The sequence below is a fragment of the Chenopodium album genome, chromosome 3 (genome assembly GCF_948465745.1).
Source record: "Chenopodium album chromosome 3, dcCheAlbu1.1, whole genome shotgun sequence".
Classification (NCBI taxonomy): domain Eukaryota; kingdom Viridiplantae; phylum Streptophyta; class Magnoliopsida; order Caryophyllales; family Amaranthaceae; genus Chenopodium; species Chenopodium album.
This window is the reverse complement of record NC_137836.1, coordinates 82,569,432-82,593,222: the sequence shown is the minus strand read 5'-3', so window position 1 is coordinate 82,593,222 and position 23,791 is coordinate 82,569,432. Positions and strand designations below refer to the sequence as shown.

The 23,791-nt window shown below is 36.4% G+C and overlaps 1 protein-coding gene across 2 annotated transcripts; it reads left to right on the top strand.

Moving 5' to 3' along the window:
• Window positions 1–1,322: 1,322 nt before the first annotated feature.
• On the top strand, window positions 1,323–15,564 carry LOC145620039 (uncharacterized). Of its 2 annotated transcripts, none has more exons than XM_081674704.1 (11): window positions 1,323–2,013; window positions 2,359–2,443; window positions 3,812–4,008; window positions 12,675–12,757; window positions 12,937–12,982; window positions 13,099–13,143; window positions 13,275–13,329; window positions 13,409–13,509; window positions 13,596–13,659; window positions 13,773–13,906; window positions 15,219–15,564. In XM_081674704.1, exons 1-11 carry the CDS (start codon window positions 1,936–1,938, stop codon window positions 15,402–15,404), a joined length of 1,074 nt encoding a protein of 357 aa, XP_081530830.1. In that variant the 5' UTR covers window positions 1,323–1,935; the 3' UTR covers window positions 15,405–15,564. The 2 variants fall into 2 exon arrangements, with proteins under 2 accessions (XP_081530830.1, XP_081530823.1); XM_081674697.1 differs by having other exon boundaries at window positions 1,324–2,013; window positions 13,087–13,143.
• Window positions 15,565–23,791: the final 8,227 nt, after the last annotated feature.

The window sequence follows — 23,791 nt, the reverse complement described above, 5'->3', positions numbered from 1 at the left end:
AAGATGCCTAAAGATATGATTATGAGGAGCCCAAAGTTATGGCCAAGACACATGAATTAGATGCTTATGGGGCAACGAGCCCTTAGAGATCCTGATTTTTTAATTTTTTTTTTTCGAGTTCATAATTCTTCTATGAAGTCTTAACTCTGAAGGCTATTTTTCCATTTCAAAAGTAAAAGCTATAATATACTCCGTATAAACTAGGCAAAGTTAGGAGATTTTGGACTTACAATTGAAAACTCAAATTGTGGTGGAGGACATCCTATAATCATAACAAAATTGGAACTATATAGTATATATACACCTATTAATTGGTCTCATAAAGGTTGCTTTGGTCTCAGGTCAATGACGGGAGGTGAGTTCGTAACTGGTTATTTTGATTGTTAAAAGACAAAATGGATGGTTGTAATCATTCAGGTGACATTTTGAGCTATAGTGGGGTGTATGAAAATCATCTCAACCCATTTCCTTTTCGGATTTGGAAAAGCTGAAATTTCTCCAAAATTCAAGATTATAATCCACAAAATTGGGCCATAATAGGAAATTTTGGGACTCGGTAATAAAAAAATCAAGTGATGGCACTATATGCATATCAATGTTATAATACATTATTTAAAATTGTATACGCCCACTAGTCACTCACATAATGACCCGATATGTCATAAGGTCAATGAGAAAGGTGTGATAGGAATAACGTTAATTTTGTAGTTAAGAAGGAAAGCAAGCTTTTCCATCCACCTCAAAGGCTTTTCGGAGCCTTGTAGGATTTTTGAAAAAATATCTCGTTTTATTTTCTTCTAAAGTTATGTATCGATAATAGTGAAAATTAAATTGTTTCAACTAACAAGTAAAATGGAATGAAGTTCTAAACTTTAAATTCAAACAGCATGAAACATGTTTTTCAAATTCTCAACCATATTTTAATCTTTAAATATCTCTAGTGCACCTTCTCAATCAATCACACCTATGATTCCACCCTCACCTCTCAAAGCAACAATGATCAACAAAATCAAATCAATTTACATTTTTACAATAGCGACACCTCCTATGCATATGGTCAAGTCAACCACTATAGTTATGTTAAGGTAGTGTAATTTTTTTTTTTTTTTTTTTTTTTTTGAAATATGTTAAGGTAGTGTAATTAATTTCTACTTATGTCGTGGTATCTTTAATAAGTTCACATGTATCACTTCTTAACTCCACAAATAAATCCTTCTGGCCCACTTAATAAAACTCAGTTGGCCCAATTTTTCTACCACCATTTTCTATCCTACGTAAGAGTTATAGTTTAGTAATCATAGAGAAGAGTCAATTCGGATATCTAAATCAGATTCAATGAGATCAATTGAATTTATGTTAAATTTAAGTCATGTCAAATTATTGTGGGTATATAAATCGAAATTTGAATATGATTTTTTTGGGTCCGCTTCAAGTCAGATCAATTGATCGGTTTTTACACCTACTCATACGGTCATACCACATTCTGTTCATGTTATTCTATCCTTAAAAACAAAAAAACTTCCACGTATTCATATTTTCCATTTTTCCGCGTCTTCGTGTCATCTCTTTCTCTCTCTCTCCTCTTCTCCCTGTCACTGTTCTGCATCATCATTCATCATCCACTTTCCAGAAAACCAAACTTTCAGTTTATCTTCTTCGTTACGCTTTTGAATTCGTATACTTTCTTCAATCTTCAAATTAAATGCATATTCAGTTTTAGATTTTCAACTTTCATTTTCTCTCTTATACAAATTTATTGCAAGTCAAAAATACATTCTCACTCTTTATTTGATTCCGTTTTAGATCGTTAATTTCAGCTTATCGCATTTTATCGGCAGAAGTTCGAATCTCATTATCGTCGAAAATTGAGAGATTTGAAGAATTTGATTTATTTTTTTGGTGTGGTTTGGATCCGAATGCTTTAATTACCAGAAAATGCAGCAGAATTCGGAGACTCGAAGCCGCGCTTATCTCACCGCTCTTTCTCAAGAAATCCAGAAGAAGCTTCAACGAGTGAGCTTACTTTTTCCTAATTTTTTATTTTATTTTATTTTATTTTGAATTTTTTTGTAATGTTTTTGGTTAATCTGACTTGATAAACTACGAAATACTTTAGTAGATTTTAAGTTTAGTATATATTGATTTGTATACTTGTTTAAATTTTACTTTGTGAAATTTACGTAATTTATTGAGTATGTGATTGATGTTTTCACTTGATATAGGTTCTGCTTAAATCTTATTTGACCTATTACTCGTTGCATGTACTATTTCCGATTAATTCGAAGTTCCTTTGATTGAACTAGTTCATTTGTTTCATGTAATTTTCGATACTTGTTGATTTATTGGATTGATTGATAGGCAGAAGCGAGTCCTTCGCAGCGGCGAAATGTGCTGCAAGAGTTATTTGCTGATATAGCGTTGGAAGTTGATGACCGTGCTAAAGGTTTATCACTTATTACATATCTATTGGTTATGTTTTCAATCTGTTTTGGATGTTTGCAAGAACTAAATTGATTCGTAAATTATGTTTTGCTTAAGTAGAATCTGGTTGGCATTGTGGTGAAATTGTATAGCTTGTGATGGCTTGAAAGAAATTGAATTAAATATTTCACAACTGTTTTGCTGTTGTTTGGCTGCGTGTTAGCCTATTGAAACTAGTGATGCCACTGTATTGAAATGAAGCTAATGTTATGTGTGTATCAAACCTATTTGTTTGTAAATTGATTTTGCAACTACACCAAAAATGATTGGCTTTGAGCCTTCGATGATGAAATTGGATAACAAAAGTTCTTGGCTTGGTTAATGTGAGGTTTAGCGGAAGTTTATGATCTTGCAGTGTTTTAGTGATTGGTTGACAAAACCGATAAAGATACAAAAGACGTGAGTCGTTTAACTTGATCTTGATGGTTGTTTTGACATGAGTTGAGTGTGCTGCTATAAAAGCAGTTTCCACAAATTGTGAGACCAAGTTGCCCTTGCATTTCTGCAAAATTGACTAAGTTTTTTTTGTTTTTTGTTTTTATGAAATCACTTATTACATCTGGGGACCTGTTCAACTTTCTCTCATTTGTAAATTACGGGAAAAAAGCTAAAATTAAATACTTCGTATAATATGGATTTGTTTTTAAGTGAGCACTCCCTTTTTATGAGCACTCCATCCAATTGTTGTGAATCTTGCAATGATGCAAACCCAAAGAGATGTGATATTATTGAAGGAAGACATTGAAATAAGCTGTAGACATGTGTCTTGGCCAGCAATAAGTCAGTAACTTATAGGTTATATGTCGAAACCCAAGGTTAATAATTTGTAGGAAGCAATTCTGGTTACTAAAGCAGGTTTTCCACAGCTCCAACAGTATTTCTTAGGGGTCTCCAATCATACATTTCAGCTTATTTCGGCATTGGCGATGAATGGTTTTTGTCCGTGTTTACATGATGAAATGCTATATCTTCTTGAAGTACAATTTCCTTGTGATTTGTGGGTGCTTTTTTACACATGTATGTTGTCAGTTAAGCCTGTGACTTTTAAATTAGCTATTAACTCTCTTTCTTCTCAAGTGTTTGGCCACTTGTTTCATTGTTTGTGCTGGTTCCATTTAAAATGTGATCAGTTCTTCCGTACTGCTGTCAGTTGCTATGAAGTGATTATTCAGTGTATGCTGTGTTGCTTGACTTTGTGGTCTGTATGTTTTGGAGATCATATTTATTGCCAACCTATATTATCTTATTGAATTCTGTCATATACTTTCTCTAGGAGTTGTCTACCTTCCTAGTCTTATAATCTAATTTTCTGCATTGGGACTGAAAACAGATATAATTCTCAGCAGGGGTGCAGAAATAATAGTTCCTGCAGAAGAGGGCATAGAAGATCACTTATGTTTTTACGATGTGCTTTCTGGCCATTTTATCCGGGTGCCAGAGGACGGACAGCCTATTCTTGACTTGATTGTGAAACTATGGAGCCAGTCATTTGCATCCCATATATTTGCTCTGTTATTTCACAAATGGGTATGTGAATTTTGTGGCACTTAATCAAATTTGTTAATATGCTGTTGTTTTAATGGGCAATGGGCACCATTGTGGATTTGTGGGTAAGGCATAGGGCTTTTTCTATTAGTTTAGCCTAACCGATTATCAAGGGCATTTTTAAGGAAGAAAATTCAACCTTTTGAGGGAGCCAAAGGATAGAAACCAGCCAAAAAGAGAGTTTGATTTACTTAAGATTTATTCTATTACCTCCCTGTTTTGTTTTTATAGTTTGGATTTTATGCCCTTTATGGAACAAGTGGTAAATTTGTGCAATCTATATTCATTTTTTTTTGAACTTATTGTTGGGCCACCATGGGCCTTTATGTGATCTGCTAGTGATCATATCTGGTTCCAAAAAACATTATATGACTTTGGGATGCATCTCCTACCATCCCATGAGCTTTCAACATTGAGCCCCAAAACCTTTGAAATTGGTCCAAAAGCGTGGATTATATCCTTCAATTTTGGGCAATTTTTGACTTTTTTGGATCCAGAAAAAAAGAGCCCGAGGCTCATCCCATGAACTCCATGACACCTTAAGAGAACATTTAGGTGCTTAGAACCATTCGAGTAGCCTTTAAATTCCCGGTTTAACCGTTTACGTACAAGTTTCCCCTATTTAACTTAAGGTCACCAAGAGCCTTAATGTGATCGGCTTGTGTTCATTTATGGTTCAAAGCAACATTATATGACCCCATAAGGCATCCTAAACCATCTCCGAGTGTTTTCGACACTTTACCCTAAATCCTCTAAAATAGGTCCAAAAGCGCGTGGATGCCTTCATTTTTAGACGATCCCTAAAAGAGGTTGGGGATCATCCCATAAACTCCATGCCACCTCAAGATAACATTTGTGTGCTTGGAAGCATTCGATTAGCCTTTAAATTGCTCATTTAACCGTTTACGTACAATCCTCCCTTATTTAACTTAAGGTGACCACGTGCCTTAATGTGACAAGAGTTGTGTTCATTTATGGTTCCAAGCAATATTATATGACCTCAAAATGCATCCCAAACCTTCTTAAGTGTTTTCGACACCTTGCCCTATATCCTCGAAAATTGGTCCAAAAGCGTAGACTATAGCCTTCAATTTTGGACAATTTTGGACTTTTTCGGACATGGAAAGAAAAGAGGCTGGGGCTCATCCCATGAACTCCATGACACATCAAGAGAACATTTGGGTGCTTGGAGCCATTCGACGAGCCTTTAAATTGCCAATTTAACCGTTTACGTACAAGTCACTCCTATTAAACTTAAGGTTACCACAAGCCTTTATGTGACCGACTTGTGTTCATTTATGATTCCAAACATTATATGACCTCATAATGCTTCCTAAACCATCTCGAGTGTTTTCGACACTTTTTCCTAAATCCTCTAATATAGGTAAAAAAACATGTATTATAACCTTCATTTTTTTTTTACAATTTTTTACTTTTTCGGACCCAAAAAGAAAAGAGGCCGAGGCTCATCCCATGAAGTCCTTAACATCTCAAGAGAACATATGGATGGTAAGAGCCATTCAATTAGCTTTTAAATTGCCAATTTAACTATTATGTACAAGCCTGCTCTATTTAACTTAAGGTAACCACAGGCCTTTATGTGACCGACTTGTGTACATTTATGGTTCCAAGCGACATTATATGACCTAAGAATGCATCCCATACCATCTCTAGTGTTTTCGACACCTTGCCCTAAATCCTCTAACATTGGTCCATAATCATGGATGCCTTCATTTATGGACAATTTTTAACTTTTTTGGACCGGAAAGAAAAGAGGTTGGGGATCATCCCATGAGCTCTATGCCACCTCAAGATAACATTGGGGTGCTTGGAACCATTTGATTAGCCTTTAAATTGCCAATTTAACCGTTTACGTACAAGCCTCCCCTTTTTAACTTAAGGTGAACACGTGCCTTTATGTGACCAATTTTTGTTCATTTATGGTTCCAAGCAACATTATATTACTGAAAATGCAAACCTTCTCGAGTGTTTTCGACACCTTGCCCTAAATACTCTAAAATTGGTCTAAAAGCGTGGATTATAACCTTCATTTTTGGACAATTTTTTACTTTTTCAGACATGGAAAAAAAAGAGGCTAGAGCAAATCCCATGAATTCCATGACACATCAAGAGAACATTTGGGTGCTTGGAGCCATTCGATTATGCTTTACATTTTCATTTTAACCTTTTACTTACAAGCCTCCCCTATTTAATTTAGGGTCACCACGAGCCTTTATGTGACAGACTTGTGTTCATTTATAATTCCAAACAACATTATATGACCTCATAATGCATCCCATACCGTCTTAAATTTTGACACCTTGCCCTAAATCCTCCAAAATTGGTCCAAAAGCGTGGATTATATAGTTTTCATTATTGGACAATTTTTGACTTTTTCGGACATGGAAAGAAAAGAAGCTAGGGCTCATCCCATGAACTCCAGGACTCATCAAGAGAATATTAGGGTTCTTGGAGACATTCGATTAGCCTTTAAATTGCCAATTTAACCATTTACATGCAAGACTCTTATTTAACTTAAAGTCATCACAAGCCTTTATGTGACCGACTTGTGTTCAATTATGATATCAAACAACATTATATGACCTTAGAATGCATCTCATACCATCTCAAATGTCGACATCTTGTCCTAAATCCTCTAAAATTGGTCCAAAAGTGTGGATTATAGCCTTCATTTTTAAACAATTTTTGACATTTTTCGGACCGGGAGAGAAAAAAGTGGTTGAGGCTCATCTCATGAACTCCTTGACTACTTAAGAGAATATTTGGGTTCTTGGTGCCATTCAATTAGCCTTTAAAATGCTAATTTAACCGTTTACGTACAAGCCTCCTCTATTTAACTTAAGGTCACTACCAGCCTTGTGTTCATTTATGGTTCAAACAATATTATATGACCTCAGAATGCATCTTATACCATCTCAAGTGTTTTCAACACCTTGCTCAAAATCCTTTAAAATTAGTCCAAAATCGTGGATGTCTTCATTTTTGATCAATTTTTAATTTTTCGGTCTAGAAAGATAAAGAGTGTTGAGATCATCCCATGAACTCCATGCCACCTCAAGATAACATTTGGGTGCCTGGAACCATTTGATTAGCCTTGATATTGCCAATCTAACAGTTTATGTACAAGCCTCTCCTATTTAATATGACCGACTTGTGTTCATTTATGGTTACAAGCCACATTATATCCCAAACCTTCTCGAGTGTTTTCGACACCTTGCTGTAAATCCTCTAAAGTTAGTCCAAAAACGTAGATTATAGCCTTTATTTTTGGACTATTTCTTACTTTTTTGGACATGGAATAAAAGAGGCTAGGGCTCATCCCATGAAACCCAAGACACTTCAAGAGATTATTTGGGTGCTTAGAGCCTTTCGATTAGCCTTTAAATTACCAATTTAACTGTTTATGTACAAGCCTCCCCTATTTAACTTAGGTTACCTCGAACCTTTATGTGATCGACTTGAGTTCATTCATGATTCCAAAAATCCAAATAACATTATATGCCCTCGGAATGCATCCCATAACATCTCAATTGTTTTCGACAACTTGCTCTAAATCCTCTAAAATTGGTCTAAAAGAGTGGATTATAGCCTTCATTTTTAGACAATTTTTTTACTTTTTCGGACATGAAAAGGAAAGAGGCCGGGGCATACCCATGAACTCCATGACACATTAATAGAACATTTGGGTGCATCAAGCCATTAGATTAGCCTTTAAATTGACAATTTAACCATTTACGTACTAGACTCCCCTATCTAAATTAGGGTCACCACGAGCCTTTATGAGATCGACTTGTGTTCATTTATGATTCCAAACAAAATTATATGTCCTTAGAATGCATCCCATACTATCTTAAATGTCTTCGACACCTAGCCCTAAATCCTCTAAATTTGGCGCAAAAACGTGGATTATAGCCTTCATTTTTAGACAATTTTTTACCTTTTTAGACCTGGAAAGAAAAGAGGCCGAGGCTTACCCAATGAACTCCATGACACCTCAAGAGAACGTTTGGGTGCCTGGTGCAATTCAATTAGCCTTTAAATTGCCAATTTAATCGTTTACATATAAGCCTCCTCTATTTAACTTAAGATCACCACGGGCTTAACGTGACCGAATTGTTCTCATTTATGGTTCCAAGTGACATTATATAACCTCTCAATGCATCTCATACCTTCTCAAGTGTTTTTGACACCTTGCTCTAAATCCTCTGAAAGTGTTCCAAAATTGAGGATACCTTCATTTTTGGACAATTTTTACCTTTTTCGGACAGGAGGTTGGGGATCACATAAACTCCATGCCCCCTTAGGATAACATTTGAGTGCTTAGAACCATTCGATTATCCTTTAAATTGCCAATTTAACAGTTTACGTACAAGCCTCTCCCATTTAACTTAAGGTGACCACATGTCTTAACGTGATCGACTTGTGTGCATTTATGGTTCAAAGCAACATTATTCGACCTCAAAATGCGTCCTAAACCTTCTCGAGTGGTTTCGACGCCTTGCCCTAAATCCTCTAAAATTGGTCCAAAAGTGTGGATTATAGCCTTCATTTTTGGACAATTTTTTACTTTTTCTGACATGGACAAAAAAGAAGCTAGGGCTCATCTCATGAACTCCATGACACATCAAGAGAACATTTGGGTGCTTGGAGCCATTCGATTAGCCTTTAAATTTCCAATTTAACCGTCTACATACGAGCCTCACCTATTTAATTTAGGTCACCACGAGCCTTTGTGTGACAGACGTGTGTTTATTTATGATTCTAAACAATATTATATGACCTCAAAATGCATCTCATACCATCTAAAATGTTTTCGACACCTTGCTCTTAATCCTCTGAAATTGGTCCAAAAGCGTGGATTATAGCCTTTATTTTTGGACAATTTTTTACTTTATCGGACATGGAAAGAAAAGAGGCCAGGGCTTATCCTATTAACTCCATGACATCTTAAGAAAACATTTGTGTGCTTGGAGCCATTTGATTAGCTTTTAAATTGCCAATTTAACCGTTTATGAACAAGCCGCCTCAATTTAACTTAAGATTACCACGAACCTTTATGTGACCAATTTGTGTTTATTTATGATTCCAAACAACATTACATGACCTCAGAATGCATCCCATACCATCTCAAATGTTTTCGACACCTTTCCCTAAATCCTCTAAAATTGGTCCAAAAGCGTTGATTATAACCTTCATTTTTGGATAATTTTTTACTTTTTCGGACATGGAAAGAAAAGTGGTCGAGGCTCATCCCATGAACTCCATCACATCTCAAGAGAACATTTGGGTACTTGGTGCCATTCGATTATCCTTTAAATTGCCAATTTAACCGTTTATGTACAAGCCCTATCTATTTAACTTAAGGTCACCACGGGCCTTAATGAGATCGACTTGTGTTTATTTATGGTTCTAAGCAACATTATAAGATCTTAGAATGCATCCCAGACCATCTCAAGTGTTTTCTACACCTTTCCCTTAATCCTCTAAAATTGGTCCAAAAGCGTGGATTATAGCCTTCATTTTTGAAATTAGTTTGAATTTTTCGAACATGGAAAAGAAAGAGGTAGGGGTTCATCCCATGAACTCCATGACATCTCAAGAGAACATTTGGGTACTTGGAGCCATTCGATTATCCTTTAAATTGCCAATTTAACCGTTTATGTACAAGCCTCCTCTATTTAACTTAAGGTCACCACGGGCCTTAATGGGATCATCTTGTGTTTATTTATGGTTCTAAGCAACATTATAAGATCTTAGAATGCATCCTAGACCATCTCAAGTGTTTTCTACACCTTTCCTTTAATCTTCTAAAATTGGTCCAAAAGCGTGGATTACAACCTTCATTTTTGAATTTTTTTTGAATTTTTCGGACATGGAAAAGAAAGAGGTATGGGTTCATCTCGAGAACTCCATGACACGTCAAGAGAACATATGGGTTCTTGGAGCCATTCGATTAGGCCTTTAAATTGCTAATTTAACGGTGTACATACAAGCCTCCCCTATTTAACTTAAGGTTACCACGAACCTTTATGTGACCAATTTGTGTTTATTTATGATTCCAAACAACATTACATGACCTCAGAATGCATCCCATACCATCTCAAATGTATTCGACACCTTTCCCTAAATCCTCTAAAATTGGTCCAAAAGCGTTGATTATAGCCTTCGTTTTTGGATAATTTTTTACTTTTTTGGACATGGAAAGAAAAGTGGTCGGGGCTCATCCCATGAAATCCATGATATCTCAAGAGAACATTTGGGTGCTTGGAGCCATTCGATTATCCTTTAAATTGCCAATTTAACCGTTTATGTACAAGCCTCAAGTGTCAACTTCTATTCATTTATTGTGCTACCATACCATACTATACCATTTCAAGTGTTAAGGTCAACTTGTGTTCATTTATGGTTCCAAGCAACGTTATATGACCACATAATGCATCCCATACTATCTCAAAATTTTCGACACCTTGCCCTAAATCCTCTAAAATTGGTCCAAAATCGTGGATTGTAGCCTTCTTTTTTGAACGACTTTAACTTTTTAAGACGAAAGAAAATAGGTCAGGGTTAGAATCATCAACTTTGCCTTTAAATCGCCAATTTAACCGTTTATACACATGCTTCCCCTAAATAACTTAAGGTCACCATAGATTTTTATGTGATAGACTAGGTTATATTTGGTTCCAAACAATATTAGATGACTTCAAGATGCATTCTCTACCATCTCTAGAGATTTTTATACTAGAAGTGGATTGTAGCCTTTTGTTTTGGACAATTTTTTACTTTTTGGAACCCGAATAGGATACAATTTGGGTGCTTCCCATGGACCATACTACAACCCGGGAGGCTATTTAGGTAGTTGGTACGGTCCGCTTTGCCTTTAAACCGTCAATTATACCATTTATGTTCGTGCTTCCTTTCATTGAATCGAGGTTGTCACGGTCTGTGACCAACTAATGGCCATATGGTTTTAAACAACAATATAATACCCCATAATGCATCCTCTACAATCCCGAGGTTGTAAAAAAATGTCCCAAAGCCTCCAAAAGTGGTCCTATGTCATGTATTATAGCCTTCAAATTTGGTTTCTAAAGAATAACACTTGGTTTCATGAATGCGTTGAGGTTATTGCGGGTGTCCCAAACCTCCAAAATTGGTCGGATTTCGTGTATTATAGGTTTTATAGCCTTCAAATTTGGCTTCTAGTGAACACTTTTGGACTTGATTTCGTTGTGCATGAATGTTATTCCCGGGGTTCCAATAGGGCCCTACTTGGGGTTCTGAACCATCTAATTGCCATGGCCCACCCTACGTTACATGTCTTATGATACATTCAAGTGCCTTTTGATGCCATGGATTGCCCTTGCGTTGCGTTGCCTTGTTAAGCCTTGCGTTGCCTGGACAAACAGACTGGTTGGATACTTGTGATTTTAGGTATCTTACTACGTTAGGGACCACATCTTCAAGTTATAGTTTAGGATAACATTTTTTAATTCTCACTTTTTTATCAGCCAAGACTTAAGGATAAAGTAATACACATTTTGAAGTTAAAGTTTAGGGTTTTGATTTTTTTCAGTGGTTCAGATAGTTTTTTTTTTCCCTCTATTTACTAGTGTGCCCTTAGGACCCTTGAATTAGGATTGTGGATTATGCAATCCATATAACAAGTCTATTGCCTCTCTTATATTCTTTTGGACCTGTGAAGTAAGGTTGTGCATACTAGGATACTAGGTGGTGGTTTTTGTATCAAACAGTTCCTTGTTAGTTGGGAGGTACACTGAGGGAGCTTTCCACGAGAGCTAGCTTCAGGCTGGAAACTGAGCTTAAGGCCTAGCATAACCACTTCAGTATACCCTATTATCCCAACAATGAGGCTGTTGGTTCTCAAGAATCTCAATTACTGATGTCTTTGAAATTTAATTATACAATTGTTTAGAGATATCAAGTGTGGTTCCAAACTCCAAAGTCCTGGGTTTAGTTTTGGTGGATGGGGGGTCAGATGAATGGTTTTAACTTTTAAGCAGGATTATAATTACTGTATAAGCCACTTGTTAAGAATAAGATGAATGTAATTGGACGGCATCTTATTGAAATTAGAGATCAGTCCGTCTTGATTTGCACACTATTCTAGTTCTGATTTCTGGAAGTACAGTAGCTTCAAAGGCATTCATATCAGTTAATGTTGTTGACCCAACCAATGAGAATGACAGATTTGGCTGTGGCTGTGGCTGTGGCTGTGGCTGTGGCAGTACTTTGCTCAGCCTTTGGCAATAATAGTGTATTGTATCTGGTAAATCAGGTTTGTTTATTTGTAATTATAGTTGTAGCCCTTGTAGTTTAGTAGAAGTAAGCCTGGTTATTAGGTGGGTTGGTGCAGGTCGGTTGCAGGTCAGGTCACAAAAGGGTCGCCTTATGATGGGCCAAAAGCGGGTTCCATTTGGTTATCTATCCAATAACCATCTCTAAGTAGGCGGTTTCTAGGAAGAGATTGGATAACCTGATTAGCTAATACCATAATTTTATTCTTAACCTTGTGTAAAACAGGAGAGCAAATGTTTGATTTGGCCAGTAGAACCTATTTCTGTGTTCAATGTCTGTTGCTGAGCATATTTTTTATTTCTATTTTTCAGTTCTTTGAAGTTGAAATTAAGGACTCAGAGAAACTTCTTCGTTATTCATCTGCTCTTGTACAGGGTTCTGCAAATGTTTTCTGGTATGTGATCTTCCATTATGTTATACGCTCCTATTTCGATTTTGATGATTTAATGGATTAATCCCTAATCTTTAAGTGACTGATCCATCCATTGTGTGCTGAGATTTTGTGCTTAATTGGTGCTTAACTGATTTTATGTTGGCTTCTGCTTACTTAGAGAATTCATATTATTTTTCTAGGATGGACATCCAGACCAACACTAGACGTTTCCAGTCCCTCTTTCATGTAAGTTTTCAAACGTACATGATTTGATTATTTTTATTATTGTTTCTTAGATTTTGGTAGCCTGTGCTGCCTGATCAGATTTTTGACTCTGCTGCCACATTCAGTATCTTCTTCAGGATGTCACATTGGATCAGTCACGGCTAACCAAGCTTGTACTGCAGGTCAGACTATGGCCTTGAATTACACATTTTGATCCTCACCTTTGAGCATGGGTTGACCAAATTGTTCTGGTTCTGTGGATGATCTCTATTGTCTGGCATCTCTTGATCATGCTTTTTCTAACATTTGTCAGGCTCAGCGAGATCTGGTTCTTCTATTGTCAAGATTTATTTTCTTCTACAACGCGGGTGGGTCTTTTAATTGATATTGTTGTGTTTATTGACTCACATTATTTTTTCATTAATGTTTAGCATTTCCTTCCTGCAGTTGATAAGCTTGGTGACTTTCTGAATAACTTTCCTACTTTTCCAAATTCATTCTTAATTGGTGGTCCAGCAGACATGTTTGTCATTGAGCTCACAGATCAGGTAAGTGATGAATGTGTGACTAAATATTATATCCCTTGGAACTTGGTACTAATTTTAGTCACATTGCCACTTAATATACTGCACAGCTTCTGAAGTTGAAGGTGGAGCCTGTTTTGCTGCATTACTTATCTCAAATTAAGGTTCTTCAAGGTGATACCACCTATATGTGATATCAGTGCTCAATCTTTGTTTCTTACACTTCTGGGTGTGCTACATCTTTGTCTTATATCTTTGGCTTGTCTGACAATTAACAAATGCTCTAGGTTTGGAGCTTAGGATGACTACTAGTACACGGCTGAAGACTTGCTTGTACAGTTTTACTTCTCCTGGAGGTCCAATGTATCCAACGAGAGCTGTTCGCCATTCAGCTTGGGATGCTTTGGATGCCCTTTTTCCTGTGAGTACTAATGTCTTGGAGTTTATAAGCATATTTTCGTGTTAGATTGTTTGAACTTGTGTTTTTGAAACTTTGAAGTATCCAAATGAATTAGATCCTGTGGTTTTCAGCTTTACCTCTCGATTAGGTGTTGAACTATTTAGGGGTATGGCTGTGTTATGTACCTCTCCAGATCCATTCTAGATGGGAATTGATGCTGGATATTGTTTAACTTATAGCTGGGTAGATTGCTGAAATTTAGAGAGCCTGTGTATTACTACCTGGAACTTATTTTTGGCTCTAGCTTGCCTTTCTCACTTGGTTGGATGCTAATAATTTCTGACTGAAGCCTTCAATTGGCAGTAAACTTCAATTTTGAGTGAATATTTGCACTGAAGAAGGGGTTATTGTAATATGATTGTTGCCTTGTGAGTGCCACACTGCAACGTCACTGTGATTGTTGATAGCTTTAGGAACCCACGCTTGAAGGATTGGCTAGATGAAGTGAAAATGAGGACACTGCACTCTATTTAAACATAGTGATGGTTGCCTGTAACTTGCATCCTTCTTCCATTCTCTTACTACCCAAAATGCCAATTACCTGATAAAATGTAAATGGTGGAGAAATGAATATATGGACATGCTTCAGGGCTGACACTTGTTGAATTTAATCTTAAAAAGGCTTTTTCCCCATGTCAAGTGTAGAATCTAATTTCCTGAGCCCTGAGGTTAAGTAATAGTAGTACTTGTCAGGCTTAGGATAGGATGATGCCAGGACCAAGATATGTCGAGAGATCTATGGCTGTAATTGTTAAACTTTGGGCTAACACCAAAATTCCTTACCCATGTTTACCCAAATATCATGTAGCAGTTGCACAATTGATGCCAGGCTCAGGATAGGATGATGCCAGGACCAAGATATGTCGAGAGATCTATGGCTGTAATTGTTAAGCTTTGGGCTGCAACACCAAATTCCTTACCCATGTTTACCCAAATATCATGTAGCAGTTGCACAATTGGGTGGATGACCTGGACACTTAGCATGTCTGTAGGCGATGTTGTCAGTGGGACTTGTTCACCAGGGAAGTTAAAATTAATAATTCTGAAAGTTGAGTGGGCAGTTATTAAATTAAAGTAACTAGCCAGCTAGGTGTACTGGTATGTATCAGTGTATGCATGTGGGGGGCCTATCTAGTGCCTTAAGAAGAAAGGGGTTGTTTTGGTGAGAAAGCATGCAAGTTATTTGTTCTATGATTGTCTATGTGCTCATTGTCTTGGTATTGCTCTGTGGGAGTGGTTGGCTCTGAAATGATACATTCATCTGCATGTACAGGTTGGGCAATATCCTCGGCATCTCATCAGTCTGTTCTTCCGACTATTGTATCCTTGGTACTGGCCATCTTCCTGTTGGCATTTTGTAATCTCTTGCATAAAAGCTCTGTTTTATTCTTTGATAGGTTTGATTGTCTCAAGCTGGGATGTGTTTAGGGGACGTAAGATGTCTAAGAGAGACATGTAATTCCATTTCCAAAAGACTGGAATGAAACTTTTTGAGCACTCTTTTCACCCTCTCTTGATTGATTTTCCACATGTACCGAGTACATGTATCTTTGTAAAGTCTCGTGTGTGTAATGGAGATGTTAGATACATTGTTGTGGTTGAATTAATAAAATAAGAAATACGAGTAGTTAAAGTGCAGATCTAATCACACGTGAAATGGAGATAAATTCGTTTGTTATGTCTCTTTAAGCTTGGCATTGGTAATGTTGCTAAACCCTAACTATAGCAATTGGGGAAGATTTACAGTGCCAAGGAGACAGCTGTCGATAGATGGGGTTGTCCAGTTTCATGCTCGAATTTAAGGTGTTTGCACAGATGGCAACTAAAGTTTTAAAGTACTAAGCACATAAATTTGTTTTTATTCAGTTGTAACAATGTCTTTCATGCTTGCCAATGAAAACCTTCAATCGTTTATATCATTAATCACGCATTGTCAAAAAATTAAAATGAAATTATCATAAAGTATTCAGTGAGCTTCGTCAAAGAAGGTACTCATTGAGATTTGAGACTAATTTAATAGTAATTCATGACAATGATTTTCTTTGATTATAATTCACATTATGTAATTGAAGATGAGTAATGTATTAACTTGCAAGTAATTCATATGACACCGCTTTTAATCAAATCACAATGATTTTACATAATACTCCCTCCGTCCCTTAATATAAAGCATTTTTTTCTTTATTATGTGAGTAACAAATGCTAAAGAAAGACTTTGTATTAAGGGACGGAGGGAGCAATATTATTCTCAGCCCAAATCTTTCATACTCAAATTATTGCAATAATTGCATAAGATTTACCCACCCAGATGACATTCAATTCACGAGAAATTGTTATATACACCTAGAGCTGTCAATTCGGGTTTGGGTCGGGTAAACCGGGTCGGGTCAATTCCATAACCTATGTGGGTCGGGTTTGGGTTGGGGTCATGCTTGAGTTAGGTCACATCGGGTCATACTTCTTATCAGGTTTAGGTCGGGATACATTCAGGTCGGGTAAACAATAGATCGGGTTTAATTCGGGTTTACGGGTTAAAATGGTTAGGGTAATTCACGGGTTCTAGTCAGGTTCGGTTCAAGTCAATAATTTGCGGGTTAGAATCAGGTCGGGTCATTCTCGGGTTTGAGTCGGGTTCAGTTCAAGTCAATAATTTGCAGATTATAATCAGGTTGGGTCATTTTCAAGTCGGGTCATTCTCGGGTTCAAGTCGGGTTCGGTTCAAGTCAATAATTTGCGGGTTATAATCAGGTTGGATCATTTCCAAGTCAAGTCTTTCTCGGATTCAAGTTGGGTTATGTTCAAGTCAATAATTTGCAATCAGGTCGGGTCATTTCCAAGTCAGGTCATATTCGGGTTCAACTAACTATAAATAGATAATTATCATTTTTATCAAGCTAATTATTTCCTTTAACTACAATATATATGGCAATATACTAGGGAACTATAGTCTATAATTTAGGAAAATAATTATCTCCTTTAACTATACAACAAATATATACTATATTTAACTCTTAAATTTGAGGATGATGCTCCTTTCTTTTGCTGGACTGGACCGACTTGGTCTCCCTAGACAAAATGCTTTGATCAACAATAATAAGGTGGTCTAAATTGCATTTAAGGTGATTTGAAATCAACTCAGGAATAATTTAGGTTGAATTTAGGTCGGGTCAATAACAAGTCGTGTTAATTTCGAGTCGAGTTAATAACATATCGGGTTGAATTTTTGGGTCAGGTAAATAATAGGTATGGTAAAATTCAGGACGGGTCAATAACAAGTCGGGTTTAATTTGGTTCAGGTCAATAACAAGTCAGATTGATTTCGGGCCGGGTTTGTAACAAGTTGGGTTAAATTCAGGTTGGGTAAAAAACGGGTCGGTTGAATTCAGGTCAGGTTAGTAACAAGTGGGGTAAATTTCGGATTTTTACGGGTTAAAACGGGTTCGGGTCAATTTCGGTTCAAGTCGGCTTCGGTGCAAGTTAATTAAATTGGCCGTTGTAAACCGGGAAATCGGTGCAAGTTAAAAAAAAATAAAAAAAAAATAAAAAAAAAAAAAAAAAACTGGTAATTGGTCGTTTAAAGGCAAATTGGATGGTTCCACCCACCTAGTTGGACTCCCGGAGGATATTAGGGACCATGATAAACATTTCGGCAATTTTTATTCCGAAAGAAAAAAAGTCAAAAATTACCAAAATTGAAAGCTAATGTCCACGCTTTTTGAGAAATTTTGAAGGTTTCAAGCCCGGTGTCGCAAAGTCTTGAGATTTTAGGGAATACATCTGGGGGTCATATAATGTCGTTTGGAACCTTATGTGATCATTAAATGTTGTCATAGATGTTCGTAATATGTTTGAGTTAATGAAATCGGTGCAAGTTGTAAACCGGTAAATAAGTCGTTTAAAGGAAAATTAGATGGTTCCACCCACCCAATTGGACTCCCAGAGGTTATTAGGGACCATGGTAAACATTTCGGCAATTTTTATTTTCAGGCGATAAAAAGTTAAAAAATTCCAAAATTAAAGGCTAAGATTCACGTTTTTTGTGAAATTTTGGAGGTTTCGAGGCCCGGTGTCGAAAAGACTTGAAATTTTAGGGAATATATCTCGGGGTCATATAATGCCGCTTGGAACCATTTATGATCATTATACGTTGTCATAAATGTTCATGGTAGGCTTGATTTAATGAAATCGGTGCAAGTTGTAAATCGGTAAATTGACCGTTTAAAGGCAAATTGGATGGATACACCCACCCAATTGGAACCATTTATAATGCCGTTTGGAACCATTTATAATCATTACAGTTGTCATAAATTTTCGTGGTAGGCTTGAGTAAATGAAAACAGTGCAAGTTGTAAACAAGTAAATTTGGCCGTTTAAAGGCAAATTGGATTACTCAACCCACCCAATAGGACTCCCAGAGGGTACTAGGGACCATAGTAAATATTTCGGCAATTTTTATTTCCGGGCAAAAATAAGTCTAAAAATTCCAAAATGGTTAATATCCACGCCTTTTGAGAAATTTAGAAGGTGTCGGGGCCCGGTGTCGAAAAGTCTCGAGATTTTAGGAGATACATCTCGTGGTCATATAATGTCGTTTGGAACCATTTATGATCATTACATGTTGTCATAAATGTTCGTGGTAGGTTTGAATTAATGAAATCGATGCATGTTGTAAACTGGTAAATTAGCCATTTACAGACGGATTGGATGGTTCCACCCACCCAATTGGACTCCTGTAGGATATTAGGGACCATGATAAACATTTCGGCAATTTTTATTTCTGGACGAAAAAAATCAAAAAATTCCAAAATTGAAAGCTATTATCCACGTTTTTTGAGAAATTTTGAAAGTTTCAAGGCCAGGTGTCAAAAAGGCTTGAAATTTTAGGGGATAAATCTCGGGGGTCATATAATGTCGTTTGGAAGCATATATGATCATTATTTGTTGTCATAAATGTTCGTGGTAGGCTTGAATTAATGAAATCGGTGCAAGTTGTAAATCGGTAAATTGGCCGTTTAAAGGCAAATTGGATGGTTCCACCCACCCAATTGGAATCTCAGAGGGCATAAGGGACCATGGTAAGCATTTCAACAAATTTTTTTTTTCGGGCGAAAAAAGGCGAAAAATTCCAAAACTGAAGGCTAATATCCACGCAAAAAATTCCACACTTTTTGAGAAATTTTGGAAGTTTCGGGGCCTGGTGTCGAAAAGTCTTGAAATTTTAGAGGATATATCTCGGGGTCATATAATGTCGTTTGGAACCATATATGATCATTATATGTTGTCATAAATGTTCGTGGTAGGCATGAGTTTATGAAATCGATGTGAGTTGTAAACCGGTAAATTGGCCGTTTAAAGGCATATTGGATGATTTCACCTACCCAATTGGACTCCCTGAGGATATTAGGGACCATGGTAAACATTTCGAAAATTTTTATTTACGGGCGAAAAAAGTCAAAAAATTCCAAAATTGAAGGCTAATATCCACGCTTTTTGAGACATTTCAAATGTTTCGGGGCCTGGTGTCGAAAAGCAATGAGATTTTAGGGGATACATCTCAGGTCATATAATGCCTTTTAGATTCATATATTATCATTATATGTTGTCGTAAATGTTAGAGGTAGACTTGAATTAATGAAATCAGTGCAAGTTGTAAATCGATAAATTGGCCGTTTAAAGGCAAATTGGATAGTTCCACCCACCCAATTTTACTCCCAAAGGATATTAGGGACCATGGTAAACATTTCGGCAATTTTTTTTTCGGGCGAAAATAAGTCTATAAATTCCAAAATTTATGGTTAGTATCCACGAATATTTAGAAATTATGGATGTTTCGAGGCCCGGTGTCGAAAAGACTTGAGATTTTAAGAGAGGCATCTCGAGGTTATATAATGTCGTTTGGAACCATATATGATCTTTATATGTTGTCATAAATGTTCGTGGTAGGTTTGAGTTAATAAAATCGGTGCAAGTTGTAAATCGATAAATTGGCCGTTTAGAACGAATTGGATGGTTCCACCCATCCAATTTGACATCCAGAGGGTATAAGGGACCATGGTAAATATTTCGGCAATTTTTATTTTCGGGCGAAAAAAAGTTAAAATTTTCAAACTGAAAGCTAATATCCACTTATTTTTTTTAGACATTTCGAATGTTTCGGGGCCTGGTGTCGAAAAGCAATGAGATTTTAGGGGATCTATCTCAGGGTCATATAATGTCGTTTAGATTCATATATTATCATTATATGTTATCATAAGTGTTCGTGGTAGGCTTGAGTTAATGAAATCGGTACAAGTAGTAAACCAGTAAATTGACCTTTTAAAGGCAAATTGGATGGTTCCACCCTCCCAATTGGACTCCCGGAAGGTATTAGAGACCATAATAAACATTTCGGCAATTTTAATTTCCGTGCGAAAAAAAAGTCAAGAAATTCAAAAATGGAACACTAGAATCCTCCTTTTTGAGAAATTTTTGAGTCTTCGGTTCCCAGTCTCTAAAAGTTTCGAAATAATAGGGAATACAACTAGGAGTCATATATTGTCATTTAAAGTTAATGAAATCGGTGAAAATTGTAAACCGGTAAATTGGTCGTTTAAAGGCAAACTGGATGGTTCCACCCACCCAATTGGACTGCCAGAGGGTATTAAGGATCATGGTAAAGATTTCGGCAATTCTTATTTCCGGGCGAAAAAAAGTCAAAAAATTCCAAAATTAAAGACGAATTTCCACGTTTTTTGAGAAAATTCGAAGGTTTTGAGGCCCAGTGAGGAAAAAAAGAAAGAGATTTCAGAGGATACATCTCGGGGTCATATAATGTCGTTTGGAACCATATATGATCATTATATGTTGTCATAAATGTTTGTGGTAGGCTTGAATTAATGAAATCGGTGCAAGTTGTAAATCGGTAAATAGGCCGTTTAAAGGCAAATTGGATGGTTCCACCCACCCAATTGGACTTTCTGAGGGTATTACGGATCATGGTAAACATTTCGGCAATTTTTTTTTCGGGCGAAAAAAGGCAAAAAATTCCAAAATTGAAGTCTAATATCCACGCTTTTTGAGAAATTTTGGAAGTTTCGGGGCCTGGTGTCGAAAAGTCTTGAAATTCTAGAGAATATATCTCGGGGTCATATAATGTCGTTAAAACCATATATGATCATTATATGTTGTCATAAATGTTCGTGGTAGGCATGAGTTTATGAAATCGATGTGAGTTGTAAACCGGTAAATTGGCCGTTTAAAGGCATATTGGATGATTTCACCTACCCAATTGGAATCCATGAGGATATTAGGGACCATGGTAAACATTTTGAAAATTTTTATTTACGGTCGAAAAAAGTCAAAAAATTCCAAAATTGAAGGCTAATATCCACGCTTTTTGAGAAATTTTGAGGGTTTCGGGGCCCGGTGTCGAAAAGACTTGAGATTTTAAGGGATACATCTCGGGGTCATATAATGTCATTTGGAACCATATAAGATCATTATATGTTGTTATAAATGTTCGTGGTAAGCTTGAATTAATGAAATCGGTGCAAGTTGTAAATCGGTAATTAAATTGGTCGTTTAAAGGCAAACTGGATAGTTCTACCCACCCAGATGGACTCTCATAGGGTATTAGTGACCATGGTAAACATTTGGCAATTTTTTTTAAAGGCGAAAAAAGGCAAAAAATTCCAAAATTAAAGGCTAATATCCACAATTTTTGAGAAATTTTGGAGGTTTCTGGGCCTGGTGTCGAAAAGTCTTGAAATTTTAAGGAATATATCTCGGGGTCATATAATACCGTTAAGAACCATATATGTTCATTATATGTTGTCATATATTTTCGTGGTAGACTTGAGTTTATGAAATCGTTGTGAATTGTAAACCGGTAAATTGGCCGTTTAAAGGCATATTGGATGATTCCACCTACCCAATTGGACTCCCGAAGGATATTAGGGACCATGATAAACAATTCGGCAATTTTTATTTCTGGACGAAAAATTCAAAAAATTCCAAAATTAAAAGCTATTGTCCACGTTTTTTGATAAATTTTTAAAGTTTCAAGGCCCGGTGTCAAAAAGGCTTGAAATTTAGGGGATCCAACTCGGGGTCATATAATGTCGTTTAGAACCATATGTGATCATTATATGTTGTCATAAATGTTCGTGGTAGTCTTGAATTAATGAAATCGGTGCAAGTTGTAAATCGGTAAAGTGGTCGTTTAAAAGCAAATTGGATGGTTCCACCCACCCAATTGGACACTCAGAGGGTCTTAGGGACCATGGTAAACATTTCGGCAATTTTATTTTCGGGCGAAAAAAAGGCAAAAAATTTCAAAATTAAAGGCTAATATCCACACTTTTTGAGAAATTTTGGAGGTTTCGAGGTCTGGTGTCGAAAAGTCTTGAAATTCTAGGGGATATATCTCGGGGTCATATAATGCCGTTTAGAACCATATATGATCATTATATGTTGTCATAAATGTTCGTGGTACGCTTGAGTTTATGAAATCACTGTGAGTTGTAAACCGATAAATTGGCCGTTTAAAGGCATATTTATAATTCCACCTAACCAATTGGACTCCCGGAGGATATTAGGGACCATGGTAAACATTTCAGCAATTTTTATTTCCGGCCGAAAAAAGTCAAAAAATTCCAAAATTAAAGACTAATATCCACGTTTTTTGAGAATTTTTGGAAGTTTCAAGTCCCGGTATCGAAAAGACTTGAGATTTTAGGGGATACATCTCGGGGTCATATAATGTCTTTTGGAACCATATATGATCATTATATGTTGTCATAAATGTTCGTGGTAGACTTTAATTAATGAAATCGGTGCAAGTTGTAAAGCGGTAAATTAGTCGTTTAAAGGCAAATTAGATGGTTCTACCCACCCAGTTGGACTCTTAGAGGGTATTAGGGACCATGGTAAACATTTCGGCAAATTTTTTTTCGGGCGAAAAAAAGGCAAAATAATTCCAAAATTAAAGGCTAATATCCACACTTTTTGAGAAATTTTGGAGGTTTTGGGGCCTGGTGTCGAAAAGTCTTGAAATTTTAAGGAATATATTTCGGGGTCATATAATGTCGTTTAGAACCATATATGATCATTATATGTTGTCATAAATATTCGCGGTAGGCTTGAGTTTATGAATTCGTTGTGAGTTGTAAACTAGTAAATTGGTCGATTAAAGACATATTGGATGATTCCACCTACCCAATTGGACTCCCGGAGGATATTAAGGACCATGATAAACATTTCGGCAATTTTTATTTCCGGGTGAAAAAAGTCAAAAAATTCCAAAATTTAAAGCTATCATCCACGTTTATAGAGAAATTTTTATAGTTTCAAGGCCCGGTGTCGAAAAGGCTTGAAATTTTAGGGGATAATTCTCGGGGTCATATAATGTCGTTTGGAACCATATATGATCATTATATGTTGTCATAAATATTCGTGGAAGGCTTTAATTAATGTAATCGGTGCAAGTTATAAATCGGTAAATTGGTCGTTTAAAGGTAAATTAGATGGTTCCACTCGCCCAATTGGAGTCTTAGAGAGTATTATGGACCATGGTAAACATTTCTGCATTTTTTTTTACCGGCGAAAAAAAGGCAAAAAATTCCAAAATTGAAGGCTAATATCCACACTTTTTGAGGAATTTTGGACGTTTCGGGGCCTGGTGTCGAAAATTCTTGAAATTTTAGGGGATATATCTCGGGGTCATATAATGCTGTTTAGAACCATATATGATCATTCTATGTTGTCATAAATGTTCGTGGTAGGCTTTAGTTTATGAAATCGTTGTGAGTTGTTAACCGGTAAATTGGTCGTTTAAAGGCATATTGGATGATTTCACCTACCCAACTG

Excerpts from the sequence above, each read along its gene's own strand:
- LOC145620039 (XM_081674697.1), top strand. The coding sequence starts at position 1,936 with ATGCAGCAGAATTCGGAGACTCGAAGCCGCGCTTATCTCACCGCTCTT. Across the intron at positions 4,009-12,674 it reads CTCTGTTATTTCACAAATGG|TTCTTTGAAGTTGAAATTAA; the intron begins GTATGTGAATTT and ends TCTATTTTTCAG. Across the intron at positions 12,758-12,936 it reads GGTTCTGCAAATGTTTTCTG|GATGGACATCCAGACCAACA; the intron begins GTATGTGATCTT and ends TTATTTTTCTAG.